The 22089-nt window shown below is 45.9% G+C and overlaps 1 protein-coding gene across 1 annotated transcript in view; it reads right to left on the bottom strand.

Moving 5' to 3' along the window:
• YIPF4 (Yip1 domain family member 4) overlaps positions 1 to 19060 on the bottom strand; it is a 32828-nt gene extending 13768 nt beyond the window's left edge. Inside the window, exons 1-4 of the mRNA XM_040429566.1 lie at positions 18782 to 19060; positions 11537 to 11690; positions 9062 to 9233; positions 1928 to 2005 (exon numbers count right to left, since the gene is read on the bottom strand). Of these exons, the coding sequence (XP_040285500.1) occupies positions 1928 to 2005; positions 9062 to 9233; positions 11537 to 11690; positions 18782 to 18863 (486 nt within the window). The 5' untranslated portion in view covers positions 18864 to 19060. The remainder of the gene's footprint in view (positions 1 to 1927; positions 2006 to 9061; positions 9234 to 11536; positions 11691 to 18781) is intronic.
• Between the last annotated feature and the right edge of the window lie 3029 nt (positions 19061 to 22089).

The following is a 22089-nucleotide window of genomic DNA, read 5'->3' as shown; positions in this document are numbered from 1 at the left end:
AGAGGCATTTTTCTAATTATTATTATTAATTTCCTTATCTTCACTTATACTATTGATTTATGCTAATGTGTTTGTATTCGGAGTAGGGATCGACCGATATAGATTTTTTAGGCCGGATACCGATACTTTGTGAACTTTCAGGCTGATAGCCGATAATTTATACCGATATTCTGGGAATTTTCATTTTTGAGAAAAAAATAAATTCCTACACAAATCTGCTGAAAATTAATATGTTTATTGTTAATGTGTATTTTTTTGTTTATTGTTAGTGTATTTATTTATTTTTATAAATCTTTTTCATTTATACTTAAATATTTTTTGTGTTTTTTTTTTTTTTTTTACTAACTTTTAGCCCCCTTAGGGACTAGAACCCTTGTCCTATTCCCCCTGATAGATCTCTATCAGGGTGAATAGGAGCTCACACTGTCCCTGCTGCTCTGTGCTTTGTGCACACAGCAGCAGGGAGCTTACCATGGCAGCCAGGGCTTCAATAGCATCCTGGCTGCCATGGTAACCGATCGGAGCTCCAGGCTTACACAGCTGGGGCTCCGATCGGAGGAGCACGGGAGAGGGGATCCTGTGGCCACTGCCACCAATGATTAATACTGGGGGGCTTGGGGGGGGGCGCACTGCGCCACTAATGTTTTTACTATTGGCCGGGATTGGGATGGGGGGCGCACTGCGCCACCAATGATTAATACTGGGGGGCTTGGGGGGGGGGGCGCACTGCGCCACTAATGTTTTTACTATTGGCCGGGATTGGGATGGGGGGCGCACTGCGCCACCAATGATTAATACTGGGGGGCTTGGGGGGGGGGGGCGCACTGCGCCACCAATGAAGATAAGTCTCTCAATCATTCATATACAGGAGGCGGGAGCTGGCTGCAGAGTCACATAGCCGGCTCCCGACCTCTATGAGCGGTAGCTGCGATCCGCGGCACCTGAGGAGTTAACTACCGCGGATCGCAGCTATTGCTCATAGAGGTCGGGAGTCGGCTATGTGATTCTGCAGCCAGCTCCCGCCTCCTGTATATGAATGAATGAAAGGCTTATCTTCATTGGTGGCGCAGTGGCCACAGCCCCTCCCCTCCTCTTATCTTCTGTCCTCTCATTGGCGGCAGCGGCAGCAGCAGCACAGGGGGAGGGAGACACTGCTTCCTTCTCCCCTGTGCTGCGGAGGGAACACAGAGAGCGCTGAGAGCAGCGCGATCTGTGTTCCCCATACGTTATCGGTATATCGGCAAAATAGATGCCGATACCGATAACGTTCAAAATCCTCAATATGGGCCGATAATATCGGCCAAACCGATAATCGGTCGATCCCTAATTCGGAGGTACACTTTTATTGACTAGATCACAGCCAACCACACAGACCATAATCCATTACTAATGATATTTAGAGGTATTCAGTATGTCTGTCATAGTTTATACATGGTGCACTTTACGGCCACCTGCACGCGTTGCAGAATGCGTACCAGAAAAGTATGAGATTACACAAATCTCATGTACACTTTGCAGATTTTTTTTCTGGGCGGAAACTGACCAGTCCTAAGGATTTCCAAATCTGCAGCATGTCAATTATGTTTGCAGTTATAGGTGCAGATTTCACTCTTTTCAAAGGAAGGGTGAAATCTGCATCTAATCCACACCAAAATCCACAATTAGAAATTGCGGATATGCTGCAGAAATACAAAAAAAAAAAAAAAACGGTATGGAAATTTGTGCAAATCTTATGTGCCTTCACCTGCACGAGTGGTCTAACAGCACAAGTTGTATAATAAGCATGTCAATTGAACAGTATACGTGCAATTAATATTTTATCACCTTAGATGGAGGAAAGGGAAGGACGAGCTGAATCTTTGCAGAAGACAACCCAATGTTTTACATGCAGCCACTTAGAAACAACATTATACTGATATTTACTTACTTCCCCACCCAGGACTCGTGCCAGTAGGAAGATGGTAAGTGATCCAAAGATCCAAATTGTAATGATCCAAGACACAACCTTTTACAATAGATAAAGAAATATATGTAATAAATCTGTCATTACTGTTTTAGCATTTTCCGAAGTTCAAACAGCAAAATATCTTTACATGTAACTGCACCGAGAACATCTCAGAGGAGAAACCTGACTGCATCCACGCTAACAGATCCACGCACACTTAGGTCAATGAAAGCAATCAAGGGGAGTTTACACAGGGGAAAATACAGTTATACAGGGGGAGGGGGCTCCATTTTAAACCCAAATTATATAAATGAAAACTGATTAGAGTTTAGAAATATAAGCTAATGTACATGAAGTGTCACTTCTGGTTCTTGGTTGTCAGTGGAAACAAAGCTTGTTGTCAGACCCACCCTTAGTAGCTTAGCTAGGCTGGGATAATGCAGCAGGCAGATCAGTCCACCATCTAATGTGTATGGGGGGCTTACAACTGTACCCAGAAAGATGATGTCAGGAGAGATGAAGATCCAGCAATTGGATTTTGTTCTCCGTTAGATAAACCACTGCCAAAGGTCTCTCCCTGTTCAGGACATGCTTGACTGAGTGAGCATGTGTATAAAGGGGGTGGGAGACACTTACAAAATTCTGAATGATAGCCATTTAACCCCTTCTACCCCGGGTTAGTTTTTGCTCTTTTGCCCAGGCCATTTTTTGCAAATCTGACATGTGTCCCTTTATGTGGTAATAGCTTTGGAATACTTACTTATCCAAGCCATTATGAGATTGTTTTCTCGTGACACATTGTACTTCATGATGGTCATAAATCTGAGTCAATATATTTCACCTTTATTTGTGAAAAAATCCCAAATTTGCCAAAAATGTTGAAAAATTCCCAAATTTCAAATAGCAATTTCTCTACTTTTATAATAGATAGTGATGCCTCATAATAGTTATTACTTTACATTTCCCATAAGTCTACTACATGTTTGGATCATTTTGTGAATGCCATTTTATTTTTTGGGGACATTAGAAGGCTTAGAAGTTTGGAAGCAAATCTTGAAATTTTTCTGAAAATTTCCAAAACCCACTTTAAGGACCAGTTCAGGTCTGAAGTCACTTTGTGAGGCTTACATAATAGAAACCACCCAAAAATGACCCCATTTTAGAAACTACACCCCTTAACCACCTCCGGACCGCCTAACGCAGGATCGCGTTCCGGAGGTGGCAGCGCTGCGCAGAGTCACGCATATACGCGTCATCTCGCGAGACGCGAGATTTCCTTTGAACGCGCGCGCGTGCGTTCACAGGATCGGAAGGTAAGCGAGTGGATCTCCAGCCTGCCAGCGGCGATCGTTCGCTGGCAGGCTGGAGATGCGATTTATTTTAACCCCTAACAGGTATATTAGACGCTGTTTTGATAACAGCGTCTAATATACCTGCTACCTGGTCCTCTGGTGGTCCCTTTTGTTTGGATCGACCACCAGAGGACACAGGCAGCTCAGTAATATGTAGCACCAAGCACCACACTACACTACACCCCCCCCCCCCCCCCCGTCACTTATTAACCCCTTATTCACCCCTGATCACCTTATATAGACTCCCTGATCACCCCCTGTCATTGATCACCCCCCTGTCATTGATCACCCCCCTGTAAGGCTCCATTCAGACGTCCGTATGATTTTTACTGATACATGGATCGGATCCGCAAAACACATACGGACGTCTGAATGGAGCCTTACAGGGGGGTGATCACCCCATATAGACTCCCTGATCACCCCCCTGTAAGGCTGCATTCAGACGTCCGTATGATTTTTACTGATACATGGATTGGATCCGCAAAACACATACGGACATCTGAATGGAGCCTGACAGGGGGATGATCAATGACAGGGGGGTGATCACCCCATATAGACTCCCTGATCACCCCCCTGTGATTGATCACCCCCCTGTAAGGCTCCATTCAGACATTTTTTTGGCCCAAGTTAGCGGAAATATTATTTTTTTTTCTTACAAAGTCTCATATTCCACTAATTTGTGTCAAAAAATAAAATCTCACATGAACTCACCATACCCCTCACGGAATCCAAATGCGTAAAAATTTTTAGACATTTATATTCCAGACTTCTTCTCACGCTTTAGGGCCCCTAGAATGCCAGGGCAGTATAAATACCCCACATGTGACCCCATTTCGGAAAGAAGACACCCCAAGGTATTCGCTGAGGGGCATATTGAGTCCATGAAAGATTGAAATTTTTGTCCCAAGTTAGCGGAAAGGGAGACTTTGTGAGAGAAAAAAAAAAATCTATTTCCGCTAACTTGTGCCAAAAAAAAAAATAGATGAACTCGCCATGCCCCTCATTGAATACCTTGGGGTGTCTTCTTTCCAAAATGGGGTCACATGTGGGGTATTTATACTGGCCTGGCATTTTAGCGGCCCTAAAGCGTGAGAAGTCTGGGATCCAAATGTCTAAAAATGCCCTCGTAAAAGGAATGTGGGCCCCTTTGCGCATCTAGGCTGCAAAAATGTGTCACACATCTGGTATCGCCGTACTCAGGAGAAGTTGGGCAATGTGTTTTGGGGTGTCATTTTACATATACCCATGCTGGGTGAGATAAATATCTTGGTCAAATGCCAACTTTGTATTAAAAAAATGGGAAAAGTTGTCTTTTGCCGAGATATTTATCTCACCCAGCATGGGTATATGTAAAAAGACACCCCAAAACACATTGCCCAACTTCTCCTGAATACGGCGATACCACATGTGTGACACTTTTTTGCAGCCTAGGTGGGCAAAGGGGCCCACATTCCAAAGAGTACCTTTCGGATTTCACAGGTCATTTACCTACTTACCACACATTAGGGCCCCTAGAATACCAGGGCAGTATAACTACCGCACAAGTGACCCCATTTTGGAAAGAAGACACCCCAAGGTATTCCGTGAGGGGCATGGCGAGTTCCTAGAATTTTTTATTTTTTGTCACAAGTTAGCGGAAAATGATGATTTTTATTATTTTTTTCTTACAAAGTCTCATATTCCACTAACTTGTGACAAAAAATAAAAACTTACATGAACTCACAATGCCCATCACGAAATACCTGGGGGTGTCTTCTTTCCAAAATGGGGTCACTTGTGGGGTAGTTATACTGCCCTGGCATTTTAGGGGCCGAATGCGTGAGAAGTGGTTTGAAATCTAAATCTGTAAAAAATGGCCGGTGAAATCTGAAAGGTGCTCTTTGGAATGTGGGCCCCTTTGCCCACCTAGGCTGCAAAAAAAAGTGTCACACATCTGGTACCCCCGTACTCAGGAGAAGTTGGGCAATGTGTTTTGGGGTGTCTTTTTACATATACCCATGCTGGGTGAGAGAAATATCTTGGCAAAAGAAAACTTTTCCCATTTTTTATACAAAGTTGGCATTTGACCGAGATATTTATCTCACCCAGCATGGGTATATGTAAAATGACACCCCAAAACACATTGCCCAACTTCTCCTGAGTACGGCAATACCAGATGTGTGACACTTTTTTGCAGCCTAGGTGGGCAAAGGGGCCCACATTCCAAAGAGCACCTTTCGGATTTCACCGGCCATTTTTTACAGATTTTGATTTCAAACTACTTTGCACGCATTTGGGCCCCTAAAATGCCAGGGCAGTATAACTACCCCACAAGTGACCCCATTTTGGAAAGCAGACACCCCAAGGTATTTTGTGATGGGCATAGTGAGTTCATGGAAGTTTTTATTTTTTGTCACAAGTTAGTGGAATATGAGACTTTGTAAGAAAAAAAAAAAAAAAAATCATCATTTTCCGCTAACTTGTGACAAAAAATAAAAGATTCTAGGAACTCGCCATGCCCCTCAATGTTGTCCACAATTCATGGTAACGGCATCACCCCTGTCCCTGTGCGATGTACCGCGGCAACGGTCCTCAAGCCCGATTGTATCGTCGACTACAATCGGTATATGGGAGGAGTTGATCTCTCTGATCAAGTCCTCAAGCCATATAACGCCATGCGCAAAACCAAGGCATGGTACAAAAAAGTTGCGGTCTACTTGGCTGCACCAAAAAAAAAAATATATTTTTTGGTCACCTTACATAAAAAAAAGTGTAATAACAAGCGATCAAAAAGTCATATAGCCCCCAAAATAGTGCCAATAAAACAGTCCCCTCATCCCGCAAAAAATGAGCCCTACCTAATACAAAAAAAAAACTTTAAAAAAAGACTCAGACTATAGAGATACAAAAAAAATTCTTTTTTTGTATCCAAAAAGATAATATCGTTTAAAACCTAAATAATTGTAAAAAATTTTACTTATTAGGTATCGTTGCGTCCGTAATAATAATCTCCTATGTAAAAATACCCCATGACCCAACCCCCCAGATTAACACGGTCCAAAAAAAAATAAAAAATTTAAAATGGTGCCAAAACAGCTATTTTTGGCACTTTTCCATTTTAATCCGTCGTTTCCGGTAAAAACCAAGGGTTAACAGCCAAACAAAACTTAATATTTATTACCCTGATACTGCAGTTTACAGAAACGCCACATTTGCGGTCGTAAACGGCTGTATCAGTAAAAGGGAGGCGCAAAAGGAAAGGACCGACATGGTTTCTGGAAGGCAGATTTTGATTGCCTTTTTTATTGACACCATGTCCCTTTAGAAGCCCCCCTAGAGTAGAAACTTCCTAAAAGTGACCCCATCTAAGAAACGACACCCCTAAAAGGTATTCAAAACTGATTTTACAAACTTTATTAACCCTTTAGGTGGTCCTCAACAGTTTATGGCATATGGAGATGAAATTTCAATTTTTGGTAACCTTACCTAACAAAAATGTAATATAGAGCAACCAAAAAACATATGTACCCTAAAAACAGTCCTCAAAAAAACGCCACCTTATCCCGTAGTTTCCATAATGGGGTCACTTTTAGGGAGATTCTACTGTAGGGGTGCATCAGGGGTCTTGAAATAGGACACGGTGTAAATAAACTGGTCCATAAAAATCAGGGACGCGGGGCACAATGCGATTTATTGCAGGGACGCGGGGCACAATGCGATTTATTGCAGGGACGCGGGGCACAATGCGATTTATTGCAGGGACGCGGGGCACAATGCGATTTATTGCAGGGACGCGGGGCACAATGCGATTTATTGCAGGGACGCGGGGCACAATGCGATTTATTGCAGGGACGCGGGGCACAATGCGATTTATTGCAGGGACGCGGGGCACAATGCGATTTATTGCAGGGACGCGGGGCACAATGCGATTTATTGCAGGGACGCGGGGCACAATGCGATTTATTGCAGGGACGCTGGGCACAATGTCATTTTTTGCAGGGACGCTGGGCACAAGGTTATGTAGTGCAGGGACGCGGGGCACAATGTGATTTATTGCAGGGACGCGGGGCACAATGCGATTTATTGCAGGGACGCGGGGCACAATGTGATTTATTGCAGGGACGCTGGGCACAATGTCATTTTTTGCAGGGACGCTGGGCACAAGGTTATGTAGTGCAGGGTCGCTAGGGACAATACTATACTATCCACATGAACGAGCTCTCAGTGTGAGGTAATAAGGAGGCGTGGCCAGCCCAGCTTTAGAAGCCTCAAACCAGGAAGTGAATTCTGCTGTAACTGCAGCTCAGGCTGATTTAGCAAGATGAGAATACCCCTTTAATGCTTTAATGAAGTCCACAAAAACAACTTAATATGAAAACAGGGCCAGTCCCCGAAAGCAGACTTCAATAAAGTTTTCATCTCCCTGAAGCTATTGGTAATCATGTGGGTCTTTTTTTTTTACTATGTTTAGTGCAAATGTCCCCACATACCAACATCTGCTGCCACTCAGGGAAATTGGGAAGTGCAAATAGTTGTTGTGACTAGGTCAGGATAGGAACTTCTCTGTACTCCTAGTGTACTATTACTCTGTGTAGCACTCATTTTCTCAGCGTATCACCATTCCATGTTGATTTGTTTCAATAGTTAATCTGTAAGATACTGATACCACGGATCTAAGGTGCCGCACACAAAGCATCATCAGCTACAAACAGGGGGAAGGGGACATGAATGGTAATAGAAAGCTGGTAGGGAATACCAGATTACTGAGAACACTGGAGAGATAGTACTACAAAATGTAAATTCTGTAAGGTGGGTCAACACCGGGCCAATAATGAGCGCCAGCTGACAATATACAAGTCACTTGGCGCTCATTTAAAAGGGCCTTTCACGTGGCCCAATACAAAATTAATGGGGGATGAACGATCGTCATTATTAAGTATCAGTAGCACATCCCCTGAGTCACATGAAGCATATTAAGCGGATATTTGATCATCTGTCAGGTGATCGGTATCTTCTTTAGGCCTCTTGCACACGACCGCATGCCCTCCGAGACATACGGTCCATGACCGGCATTGATCGTGCACACGGGAGCACACAGTATCATAGATTACAATGATGCTGTGCACGTTGGGCTATCCACGGGACTATTGTAACGCACCCATAAAATCATATGAGTGCGGGACAATAGTCCCGAGGGCGGCCCGACATGCACAGCATCATTGTAATCTATGATACCGTGTGCTCCCGTGCGCACGATCAATGCCGCTCCGGGACATATGGCCTGCTGACGGACCGTATGTCTCAAAGGGCATACAGTCATGTGCAAGAGGCCTTATATGGGACAATTATTCGTAGTGTTGAGCAAAGCGAGCTTTGGATGCTTCATCCGAAGTCGCTTAGTTCAAAACGTCTGAATAATACTGTACTAAGTTCTGTCTCAGTACAGTATTAGAATGTATATGCTCCGATGAGCCGAAGTAAGTTATTCACAAAGTCGCGTGTGACTTCGTTGAATAACTTCGGTAGTTGATTTTTAAAGTGGAAAACCACTTTAAAACTTGAAACTGAACTCTGCTTCGGTTATGACGGAATGCCTCTTATAGGCTTCTGTGGTGCATGCAGTCATAGAATTCCATTATGGTCTGTGGTAGCGAAATCCATAACAGGATTCTTAGATAACCTGAACCTTGTACGCCAAACTTGACAACACAAGTTCGCTCAACACTAGCTATGAGGTAATTATAGCAGTATCTGACCACTCACACTGTATATGCGACATACTTACCCTAAACTGGCCATACAGGGAAATCATTGAAAAGAACAAAACAACGGCAAGTGGTCCCCAGAAGTCAGGGTTATCTCGTACAACTTGTCTGTTGAATCCAAGGGATGGCATTGGCATAAGAACGCATCGGATTTTGTAGTAAATGTCTTTAAGGTCTATATCCAGCTCCTCCCTGCAAAACAAGATATCAAACTGAAATGAGTTTGCCTAGTTGGAGATATAACTGTGTATGGGCGGCTTGATCATGCTGAACTGCTGACAGCACTAGGCAGGGGCTGGGGAAAGCAGTAGAAACTTACCTTTTGTGGAGCTTTTATTATGAGGGGTAGTGTGCATATGAACTTCTATTCTGCCAGATTCTCCAGCAAGTGCACTGGAGGCAGAGCTTCACTGTGGAGCGCTCTCTGCACCAAACTGTTTCACAGTCCCTCCCCTCTGCCCTGAGTGACAGCTGTAGTCTCCAACCAAGTGTCCACTACATCATCAGTCACTCAGAGCAGAAGGTGTAAAACAACTCCATGCAGAGAGCACTTCACAGTAAAGCTCCGCCTCCAGCACACTTGCAGGAGAAGAACCTGGCAAAATAAAACTTCATATTCACACTACTAAAGATAAAAGCTCCACAAAGTACGCCTGTCCTGCACTTCCCATCCCCTTCCTAGTGCTGTCAGTAGTTTAGCATGGTCAAACCGCTTTAGACACAGGGCAGATGAAAGCATATGACTAATGAGGATTCGACTGTTAGGATCCCCACCAATAACCAGAGCAGTCACAGCACCATGCACGTTTAATTGTCACTCTTCTGGGGGACTAAGGGGACCCGGTCTTGTAATCAGTGGGGGTCCCTGTGGATATAAGTTGTAATGGTGGGACAACCTCTTTAAAGGGGTTGTCCGGGTTCAGAGCTGAACCCGGACATACCGTTTTTTTCACCCAGGCAGCCTCCCTGAGGCTAGCATCGGAGCATCTCATGCTCCGATGCGCTCCCGTGCCCTGCGCCAAATCGTGCAGGGCACAGGCTTTTTTGTTTTCAATAACACACTGCCGGGCGGTAACTTCCGCCCAGCAGTGTGTTCGGTGACGTCACCGGCTCTGAGGGGCGGGCTTTAGCTCTGCCCTAGCCGTTTTACTGGCTAGGGCAGAGCTAAATCCCGCCCATCAGTGCCGGTGACATCACCGGCACTGATGGGCGGGATTTAGCATTATATTGATTTCTGATGCTATGTAACCCTTAGAGCTCTAGAATGTATAGGATAACAATGACAGCATTATTTGCGAAAGTTGATTGTATTTTTATTATTCAGAAAACGTGAAATGCGGATCTCTTAGTGCGAACATTTTCGGCCGATAATTCATCCTTCGTCAGGCACTGTGCCGCTGGAGGGTAGACGTTCAGAAGGAGTAACACCAGTTGTGGCAGAAGAGGGCATAAAGGCCGCCTGGCCACCATCCACTCCAGGCGGCCTTTATGCCCCCTTCTTCCACAACTGGTGTTACTCCTTCTGAACTTCTACCCTCCAGCGGCACAGTGCCTTAGAAAGGCTGAATTATCGGCCGAAAATGTTCGCACTAAGAGATCCGCATTTCACGTTTTCTGAATAATAAAAATACAATCAACTTTCGCAAATACTCTTGTTGTGATTTTACTACATAAAGTTTGACAGGGCTGGGAACCCTATCCACTGCTATATAAGCAGGTGGCTACAAAGTTTGTCTGAAGATTGACAGCATTATGTCAGTGTTATACAATACATTCATAAATTAATATAATGCTATGCGACCCCGGCAGTGCTGGAAGTCAGGACGGGTGCTGCGCTGAAAATCAGGAGCATGACACTTGCTCGTCTGAAAGGGGCCTAGGGGTTACGTAGCATCATAAATCAATATAATGCTATGTGACCCCGGCAGTGCTCCGGAGTTTAGGACGGGTGCTGTCCCTGACACACGCTGCGAGTCAGATGCGTGGGACGCGATTGTGTGAAGGGGGCCTAAGGGCCAAGCAGTGCAAACAGAAAATTCAGAACTTTGTGTTGGGGAGATGGAGTTAAATCTCATCTAAGCTACAGAAGACAGAACACGCCCTCTAAGGCCAACGCTCTGCCAGCTTCAAATAAATCTAGAAGAGCAATTGGAGGAATTAATGGGGAGATCTCTGGATCGATGTGAGGTACATCAGTCATGGGATAAGCCCTTTAAATCATCATCATGTCTGCCAATGTGACATATGCATAAACTATGTGGCAAGTTCTAAAATGCAACTCAAGTACACCTTCAGATCACATTTACCAGCAGGCAAATCCTACTTACAACTGTATAGTCCTAGTAGATCCTCAGCCATCACAGAAGCCTGCTACTACTCCCTGGAATCCATATTTACTGTGGGACCCTTTGCTTTACAGCCACTGTTAACTTTCATAGTTTGTCCATAGTAAGGCACCCGAACCTAAAGCAACCCCAACCTAGAAAAGGACTTACAGCAGAGGCTTATTGTCTTCAGGGTCATTTTCTTCCACTTCTAGTAACCACCCGTATCCTCTCTGTCGAAGAAACGTTGTTGCTGTAGATTCTTTTGTGAAATCTCCACCAAGATTCAACTTTACATCAGGTGCAGCTATGGAGCCACTAAGGTCTACAAAGATGAGAAAACAGAAGCAGATTAAGGCAAAGGACACAACGTCAGGTTTAGCTCTACTTGTCTCCTGATGAAGTGAAGAGTCGCTCCCACTACAGACAATGAAGGCATATGGGCAAATCTAGTGAGTGCCGAGCTCTGAGTAATATGCAATGACACCTCCTTAGCCCCTTGGGAGCATGCACCCCTCTTCTAAGGCTTGGGATTGGCACTCATAGGACCAATACTAATCAGATATTTATAGCATGTCCAACATCATATACTGCAGAAATAACTGACATTTGTATGCATTTTTGTTCTAAAAATTATCAATTTGGCTAATTGGCAATTTAAAATAGAAGACACACTGGGGCAGATTTGCTAAGACCGGCTGTCTATACATGCACCAGATTATGCCAAAATCTAGGTGCACTCATAGCAGTGTCTAAACATAGGACACCGTTTGTAACCACTCTCCACTGTGAACAAATTCTTCCAATATTCTCATGCCATTGTGGACAAAGCCCTCTCTCCTACCAGTACTCATATTAAGGCTCCATTCAGAGGACCGTATGGCCACGTGCCCGTGTTGCGGACCGTTACAAATTGATAATCTATCAGTTTTTCATGGCCCTTTTGCATCAATGTGTGCATCCATTTTCTGGCTGTCATGTACTTTTTAAATCCCAACCCCTGTAGTGCCTTCCTTATACATCAGGGCTCGACAAATCCCAGGCGCCAGGTCGCTTGGGTATTTGTCAGCCCGTTTTCAAAGATGCGCTCTCGGCGCGCACCATGGTTTCCTGAGCCGGCACAGTGGAGAAGGAGAGGAGTCCCTCCCTCTCCACTGTGCACGGCTGCCGCTGACCACCAATGATAACAGAGTAGGAGGAGGGGAGGGACTGTGGCCACTGCGCCACCAATGAATGCCTGAATACCACTGTGCCAGCCATATCCCGGCCCCTATGACTGCACGCTGTGATCCGCACGGTTAACCCCTCAGTTGAGGGGTTAATCGCGCGGATCACAGCGTCCTGTCAGAGGTCGGGTGCCGGGAATGTTTGTCTGCATTGGTGGCAGTGGGCAGTTCCGATTGGAGTCCCAGCAGTGTAATGCTGGGGCTCCGATCGGTTACCATGGCAGCCAGGAGTCACGCTACTGAAGTCCTGGCTGCCATGGTATGTTAGTGAGCAGCATTATACTCACGTGCGCCGTGGCCGCCGGACGCTCCTTCTTCTGTCTGTGCGGCTCATTGCTAATGCGCTTATAGCATTAGCAATGCGCCGCACAGACCTATGAGAAGAAGGAGCTCCCGGCGGCCACGGCGCACGTGAGTATAATGCTGCTCACTAACATACCATCGCACCAGGACTTCAGTAGCGTCCTGGCTGCCATGGTAACCTATCGGAGCCCCAGCATCACACTGCTGGGACTCCGATCGGAACTGCCCACTGCCACCAATGATGGGGGGGGGGGGGGGAGGGGGACCCTGTGGCCACTGCCACCAATGATTAATACTGGGGAGGGAGAGGGGGCTGATCAGAGGGAGGGGGGCTGATCAGAGCCTGGGGGGCACATGATGGAGCTGACCATGGCAGCCAGCCTCTGCTGTTGTGTGCACAAAGCACAGGGCAGCAGGGAGAGTGTAAAGTCCTATTCACCCTAATAGAGCTCTATTAGGGTGAATATGACAAGGGTTCTAGCCCTTAAGGAGGCTAATAGTTATTAAATAAAAAGTAAAAAAAAAAAAAAAGTTTAAACACCCCCCCCAAATATAGAAAACAATATATCGCACATGCTCAAAATTATATCGCAATATAGATTTTATGACGCGGCTCCGCCTGGCTCCTAACTTTTTTAGCTGACTCCTAGATTCCAAGGAAATTTGTCAAGCCCTGTTATACATAATGCCCCCATAGTGTCCCTTGCACATCCAATTGCCCCCCAGTATAAAAAATGCCCCCCCACTATATATAATTTACCCCGTTGTGCCCTCAGTAATTATAGTACCAAACCCCCCGCCAATTCCCCAACCACCAATTAAAAAAAAAAATTTGGGCAGCCGCCATGTGAATAGCCTCAGACTTTAAATGGTTGTGAAAAAGGCCGTGTGAATGAGCATTACGGTAAATGACCAGACACTTTTTCATGATTTAGCCTGCTCTCCTTACTACAGCCACCCCCGTGAGCCGGCTTCCCCTGCCTGACTTGACCTATATCGCTCTGGCGTGCCAGTAACCAACCAATAACAAAGTTCCTTGCTGTAAGGAGCTTTGTTATTGGTTACTTGGCACAGGCAGCATCGCTGAGCTGCCCGAGCCGTTCACAGCGCTCACTGCACTGATGAGTGTGGGGGAAAAGTCTAAGGCGTATTGGTACACCTTAGACCTTTTCTAGGGAGTAACATCAACTGAACAAGCGTCATAGACGCTTGTACAGGCGTTATTGCGACCTCTGGCTACAACAGCCTGACTTAACTGCCAACACAGCAACTCTTTTTTTGAGAGGTGGTTAGAAACTACCGGGGCTCCATCTACTGACAACTGTGTACATTCGCTTCCAGAGTCTAAATCCTGTGGTCAAGACACTGGGAAATATAAATATAACCCGCTGCTTCCTTTCTTCTTATGAGTTTCTGACATACTGACCGGTTCCGCAGGAAAATGTACATTCTTAATATCCACCACAGAGCAGATACCAGGCAGGTAGGGCTGCAGCTATCAATTATTTTAGTAATCAAGTATTCTACCGATTAATCAAACAATTAATCAAATACTCTAATAAAAAAAAAAACTAATTAAAAGAACATTTTCTATACAAAAAAAAAAAGACACTCATCAGTCTCCCCCCATGAGTCCTATGCAAATGGACTGTTTGAAGCCAAGCAGTCAAGCTTGCCGTGCCCCCACCCCGTCTCTATGAATCTGGAATGATAGGTGTCTGGGCTGCTTCACTAGGAGATCACTGCACCAGCAGTACTGCAGGTATACTCCAAAAATACTTCTGTGCAATGCCCTAATCATTGCACAGTAATACTTTTCAAAGGAAAACCCCTTTAACTGGTGTTTGTAACAGGTTAAAGGACACTGCCAGACAAAACCGGAAACAAGATTCTGGTACTATCACGTCTCCTACTTTCTGATAGGTGCGACGCTGTCATGGCGACCACCATGTACAACAATATATACTTCCTCCCTGGCTTTGAAAGGGTTGTCTGATTCTAGAAAAGGGGACTCCTGTCCATGGGCTGTGCCTAGCATTACAGCCAGCTCCAGCCATGAATAGTGGCTATATATGTGGGTGCATCAATGTGCGGTATTTGGTCAGTATACGGCTACATACAGCTACCATTTTTTTTGCTGTGAATTATTTAAAGTATAAAATGAAGTAACTTTGAACACGATCTTCATTAAAAATCTTCTTTTGCGTCTACAGCTTCTACGCACACCTATGTATCTCCGTGGTTATCTGTTCTCTACGTTCTGTAAACCTATGAAATGTACGTTAGCACCTGCAGAAAAAGGGGTGGCAGCTGTCAAGTTAAAGGGGTTGTCATGTTTCTGAAAGAAAAAAGCCCATCAGACTATGCTACCCGTGTAATGCCCGATCGAGTGCAGACGCATGTGACTGCTGCAGCCAATCAGTGTCCTCAGCGATCACGTGCTGTACTACTGGCATCACCACTTAGCACTGGGAATGTGCTGGTCATGTGCTGCCAGCTAAGACTGCTGGGAATGTCCGTGCTCGATCGAAGAGGGAAGTAGTATTTTTATTTCTTTATTTGTTTGGGGTTTTTTTTCCCCAGAAGCTGGATAACCCCTTTAAGGTATATAGCTACGCTAGAGTCCATTTGACAGAGTTGTTTTTTTCTATGTTTGTATGGATCCAAACATACATTGTGCACACGTGATTGAGAGGGAGAGAGGTGGAATTCAACTGCTAGAATCGATTCGCTCATCCATAGGGTTCATGCGCACGACCGTATGTATTTTGCGGTCCGTAAAAACACGGATGATATTTGCATTCCGTATTTTGCGGAACGGAACAGCTGGCTCCTAATAGAACAGTCCTATCCTTGTCCGTAATGCGGACAATAATAGGACATGTTTTTTTTTTTTTTTTTGCAGAACGGAAATACGGAAATGGAATGCACACAAAGTAACCTACTTTTTTTTGCGGACCCATTGAAATGAATGGTTCCGCATAAGGTCCGCAAAAAAAAAAGGGATGGACACGGAAAGAAAATGCGTTCGTGTGTATGAGCCCTTACAGTCACCTAATTTCTAAGGGCTCTTTCACACCTGCGTTATTGTCTTCCGGCATAGAGTTCCGTCGTCGGGGCTCTATGCCGGAAGAATCCTGATCAGGATTATCCTAATGCATTCTGAATGGAGAGTAATCCGTTCAGGATGCATCAGGATGTCTTCAGTTCCGGTACGGAACGTTTGTTGGCCGGAGAAAATACCGCAGCATGCTGCGCTTTTTGCTCCGGCCAAAAATCCGGAACACTTGCCGCAAGGCCGGATCCGGAATTAATGCCCATTGGAAGGCATTGATCCGGATCCGGCCTTAAGCTAAACGTCGTTTCGGCGCATTGCCGGAGCCGACATTTAGCTTTTTCAGAGTGGTTACCATGGCTGCCGGGACGCTAAAGTCCTGACAGCCATGGTAAGTGTAGCGGGGAGCGGGGGAGCAGTGTACTTACCGTCCGTGCGGCTCCCCGGGCGCTCCAGAGTGACGTCAGGGCGCCCCAAGCGCATGGATCACGTGATCGCATGGATCACGTCATCCATGCGCATGGGGCGCTCTGACGTCATTCTGGAGCGCCCCGGGAGCCGCACGGACTGTAAGTATACCGCTCCCCCGCTCCCCGCTCCTACTATGGCAACCAGGACTTTAATAGCGTCCTGGGTGCCATAGTAACACTGAAAGCATTTGGAAGACGGTTCCGTCTTCAAATGCTTTCAGTACACTTGCGTTTTTCCGGATCCGGAGTGTAATTCCGGCAAGTGGAGTACACGCCGGATCCGGACAACGCGAGTGTGAAAGAGGCCTAAGTAAGGCTCGACTAGAACCTAACTTATCAAAATGGAAACCATAACAGATTGCGGTAAACACAAGAGAACACCAGAATTAGGGGGCATTCACACAACCCTATTTTTAGTCTGCATAGGATCCACATTTTTTGCAGATCGGATGCCGCCCATCCATTTCAACGGGGCCGCAAAAGATGTGGACAGCATACTGTGCTGCAGCCTCACAAAAAACATCCTCCATGCACACGGCCACTATCCGCGATTTGCAGATTGCAAACTGATGCGGTCGTGTGAATGACCCCTTAGGGCTCATGCACCGGACCGTAGGCGTTTTGCGGCCTATCCTTGTCTGTATTGCATACAATAATAGGACATGTTTTATTTTTTTGCGTAACTGACATGCGGACACGGAACGCACAGGGAGTCATTTCCGTTTTTTGTGTGAATGGTTCCGCACACGGGCCAAAAAAAAAAAGAACGGACGTGGACAAAAAATATGTTGGTGTGCATGAGCCCTTATTCTGTCTGGCTGTGGGGTCTTCCATTAGGGTCCCTATCAGATGTGTTCCCAAGCTACATATTATACAGTATAGGCAGCTGAACAAAAACACATCCGATCGGGACCCAAGTAGAAGACCCCGCAGTCTGAGCGCAGTGGAGACATCGGCAGCAACAGAAGTGTAAACACTGGGCCAACTATTTCTCCTACACAGGATAGAAGATGCCAGGAATTTATGAAGATTCCAGAGAACCACTTTGGTGAGTCGTATGGTCAAGTGTTGACCACCTGACATGCCAACGTCTTTCCATTTGATTAAGCAGAAAATGTGACTCAGAGAAGGCAACCTTGTGCCAATAAACGGAGGTCCAAATTCGATACCGCCTCAAAAATTCTTCTTTTCTGTTGATGCAACTTTGTTATCAGAAGTGCAGCGACCATCTGTCTGCTTCGGAGCCCCAGACCCTGAACTCTTCTGTTAGACCCACGTCTGGGAGCCCCTGGTTTGTTTTGGCGGTGAGCTTCTCTACTGTAGTGTGTCAGCCCGCCCTCACGCACTGTCATAGCCAACGTTCACCTATCACATCGATGGCACATGGTGCTCCACACTTTCCGCGTCCCTTAGGCCTCATGCACACGACCGTATTTCGTTTCCGATCCATTTTTTTTGCGGATAGGATGCAGACCCATTTATTTCAATGGGTCCGCAAAAAACGCTGTGCTGTCCGCATCAGTATGTCCGTTCCGTTGCTCCCCCAAAAAAATAGTGCATGTCCTATTTTTTTCTAGTTTGCGGACAAGGATAGGCATTATTACAATGGATCCTCAAAAAAAAAAAAATGGATGCAATACGGAACGTCATCCGTTTTTCTGGCGGATCCGCAATTTGCGGAACGCAAAACACATACGGTCGTGTGCATGTAGCCTAATTCGCAATGGTGCCATTAGTCCACTCACCATACACTTTCACCAAAGATGCACGGGAACAGCTCACAAACTGCGCAGTTTTAGAAATACCGCCACCCTTGGCCTGAAAGCCAATATTCATCCATTATTGCAACTCTGATAAATCGCCCCTTTTACCTTTGGGATATGTGTGCAGACAACTTATCACACCCTCTTATATACCCACCGAGCCAGCTCAGCACACGTGACTTACTTCATGAGGTGTGCAATGTCAAAAGTAGGAAGTGGTCATAATAATGTGACTCCACTATGTGTGTGTATATATATATATATATATATATATATATATATATATATACATACACACACACACACACACACACACACACACACACACACACACTGTATGTGGGGGAAACCAGCTCACCCCACAAACCCTGAGCAGTCACATGTATTGTCTAGCTGATTTCCTGTATATAAACAGCACTGACCACACAGCACATAACAAGGTGGGAGACCACACAGTACATGGAGCTCCCCGTGTATGTATTCACAAGCCATAGCATATGTATTATCTAGATGATACACAGTTAGTCAGCAAAGCAGGAAGACAGGACTTCACCAGAGGTGATGACAGCGCAGCTCCGTGTGTCAGGACTAGGCCTCACCTTCTGCCTCCGTGGACGACACGAAGGTGAAGTCCCCCGGGTTGTTGTTATGGGGGAGCAGGGAAGGGCCCGGCGGCTGCATCCTCCTGCTGCTGGGGGTGATGTTGGTGACGGCAGTGACGTTTCAGGCCAGCTCCACAGGCTCTGCGTGGGGAGGAGAACGCCGCGACGTCACGCACATACCAGGACAGCAGCGCCCCGCCTTCCGCTTTGACGTCACCGCCTGACAGACTGCCAGGTAAACAAGGAAAAGTGCAGACTGACTAAAAGCCCAATGCACTGCTGCCTGGACCCTCCGCCCACATAGCCACGCAGCGCTTGTGAACGGGAGATATCCGGCTGTCTTCCGGAGTTTACCTTTCCACTTGTGCTTGGGTAGTGCTGCCTGATGTTAATAAAGTTTTTATTGTTTTAAAAGGAAAAAAAACAACGGAAGACCGCATCCAGTTCAGTATTTAGTATTGTGTGTAACAACCCAGGTTCATTTCTATTGTCATCCTGGTGGAGATATTTAATTCAAATAAAACTTGACAAAAAAAGACTTAACACCCTGTTCGCCTCGAAGTTTCGCACGTTTTCCACTCCTATGGCTAATGCACACGAACGTCTACCCGTATCGTGGCCTGCAAACAGCGAGTCTGCAATATACGTGCATCGGCCATGTGTGCACCGTATCACGGATGCGGATCCGTTCACTTGTGTGGGTCCGAAATCCAGAAGATATGTAGACGAAGGCCACGGAAGCACTACGGAGTGCTTCCGTGGCATTTTGGTCCGTGCCTCTGCCCCACAAAAAAATAGAACATGCTCTATTTATTTGCTGTGTGGATGGATCGAAGAGCCTGCATCTGTCAGGGCCGGCCACGTGGACAGTGTGCACGAGCCCTTAATCCATCGCTCATTGTTTTCAATGGGAAACCCACACTGTAGTTCATACAGAGCTTGCTTCTTTTTTGTGTGCGTTGTGTGGTAATCTATATAGTGGGGAAAGTAACCGGTGCACTCTTGGGGTGAATTCCACATGGAACTTCCCTCTAAACTCAATGAGAGGCATAAAAATCACTACAACACCTGCACCAAAAACCACTGAAAGCGTGGAGTTTTGATGTGGATTACATACCTACATTTTTGGCACGCTATTACCATACCTCCCAACCATCTTGGACAGTCTTGGATTCCAGTGGCTGTCCGGTGGTCCTGGGAGGGCTGGGGCATGTCTCGATTTCAATTTCATCTCCATGCTGAGGACAAAGATACAATATGCTGTTAAAGGGGTTCTCCGGGAATTAGGGAAAATGAAAATACTTAAAGGGCTTCTGTCACCCCCAAAACACATTTTTCATTTTTGGGCTTGTTAAAATCCTTATTGAACGACTATTCCCTATATAAGGCTCTTACCTTGATCTGTGGCTTAGTTTCATTAAAAATCGATCTTTTAAAATATGCAAATGACTTCACTACCAGCAAGCAGGGCGTCTACTTGCTGGTAGCCGCCGCATCCTCCTTTTAAAAAAACGCCCCCTCCTCCTGTTGATTGACAGGGCCAGCAAGCGCTCTGCTCCTCCGGCTGGCCCTGTCAGCATTTCAAATCCCGCGCCTGTCTTCATTCGGCGCAGGCGCTCTCTTTCGGTGACATCATTGGCGCAGGCGCACTGAGGGAGTGCGCGTTCACAGGAGCGCGCGTTCACAGGAACCGGAGGTAAACGAGTACATCTACAGCCTGCCAGCGGCGATCATTGGCTGGCAGGCTGTAGATGCGATTTTTTTTTAACCCCAAAAAGGTATATTAGACGCTGTTTTGATAACAGCGTCTGATATACCTGCTACCTGGTCCTCTAGTGGTCCCTTTTGCTTGGATCGACCACCAGAGGACACAGGCAGCTCTGTAAAGTAGCACCAAACACCACTACACTACACCCCCCCACCCTGTCACTTATTAACCCCTTATTAACCGTTGATCACCCCATATAGACTCCCTGATCACCCCCCTGTAAGGCTCCATTCAGACGTCCGTATGTGATTTGCGGATCCGCAAAACACATACGGACATCTGAATGGAGCCTTACAGGGGGGTGATCAATGACAGGGGGGTGATCACCCCATATAGACTCCCTGATCACCCCCCTGTAAGGCTCCATTCAGACGTCCGTATGTGTTTTGCGGATCCGCGGATCCGCAAAACACATACGGACGTCTGAATGGAGCCTTACAGGGGGGTGATCAATGACAGGGGGGTGATCACACCATATAGACTCCCTGATCCCCCCCCTGTCATTGATCACCCCCCTGTAAGGCTCCATTCAGACGTCCGTATGTGTTTTGCGGATCCGCAAAACACGGACACCGCGGATCCGCAAAACATGGACACCGGCAATGTGCTTTCCGCATTTTGCAGATCCACACATTGCCTGAACTATATAGAAAATGCCTTTTCTTGAATGCAATTTCGGACAAGAATAGGATATGTTCTATAGGCTCTACAAAAAACGCAGTGTTCGCCCGATCAGGCCTGATCTTGTACGCACACTTGCGTTAAGTCCGCCCCACCGCAGTGACAGAAATTGTATTTTTCTGATCACTGCAAAAAACACCGTAAAATCGCTGCGGCGCTATAAAGTTCACTTTTGAGGGGCATGGCGAGTTCATAGAAGATTTATTTATTTTTTTGTCACAAGTTAGCGGAAATTGATATTTTTTGTTTTTGTTTTTTTGTTTTTCTTACAAAGTCTCATATTCCACTAACTTGTGACAAAAAATAAAATCTCACATGAACTCACCATACCCCTCACGGAATCCAAATGCGTAAAATTTTTTAGACATTTATATTCCAGACTTCTTCTCACGCTTTAGGGCCCCTAAAATGCCAGGGCAGTATAAATACCCCACATGTGACCCCATTTTGGAAAGAAAACACCCCAAGGTATTTCGTGAGGGGCATGGCGAGTTCATGTAAAGTTTTATTTTTTGTCACAAGTTAGTGGAATATGAGACTTTGTAAGAGAAAAAAAAAATCATTTTCCGCTAACTTGTGACAAAAAAAATATATTCTAGGAACTCGCCATGCCCCTCACGGAATACCTTGGGGTGTCTTCTTTCCAAAATGGGGTCACTTGTGGAGAATTTATACTGCCCTGGCATTTTAGGGGACCTAAAGCGTGAGAAGTAGTTTGGAATCCAAATGCGTAAAAAATGCCCTGTGAAATCGTAAAGATTCTCATTGGAATTTGGGCCCCTTTGCGCACCTAGGCTGCAAAAAAGTGTCACACATGTGGTATCGCCGTACTCAGGAGAAGTAGGGCAATGTGTTT

This window comes from Bufo bufo, chromosome 4 (genome assembly GCF_905171765.1).
Source record: "Bufo bufo chromosome 4, aBufBuf1.1, whole genome shotgun sequence".
Classification (NCBI taxonomy): domain Eukaryota; kingdom Metazoa; phylum Chordata; class Amphibia; order Anura; family Bufonidae; genus Bufo; species Bufo bufo.
This window is presented reverse-complemented; position numbering and strand designations above follow the sequence as displayed.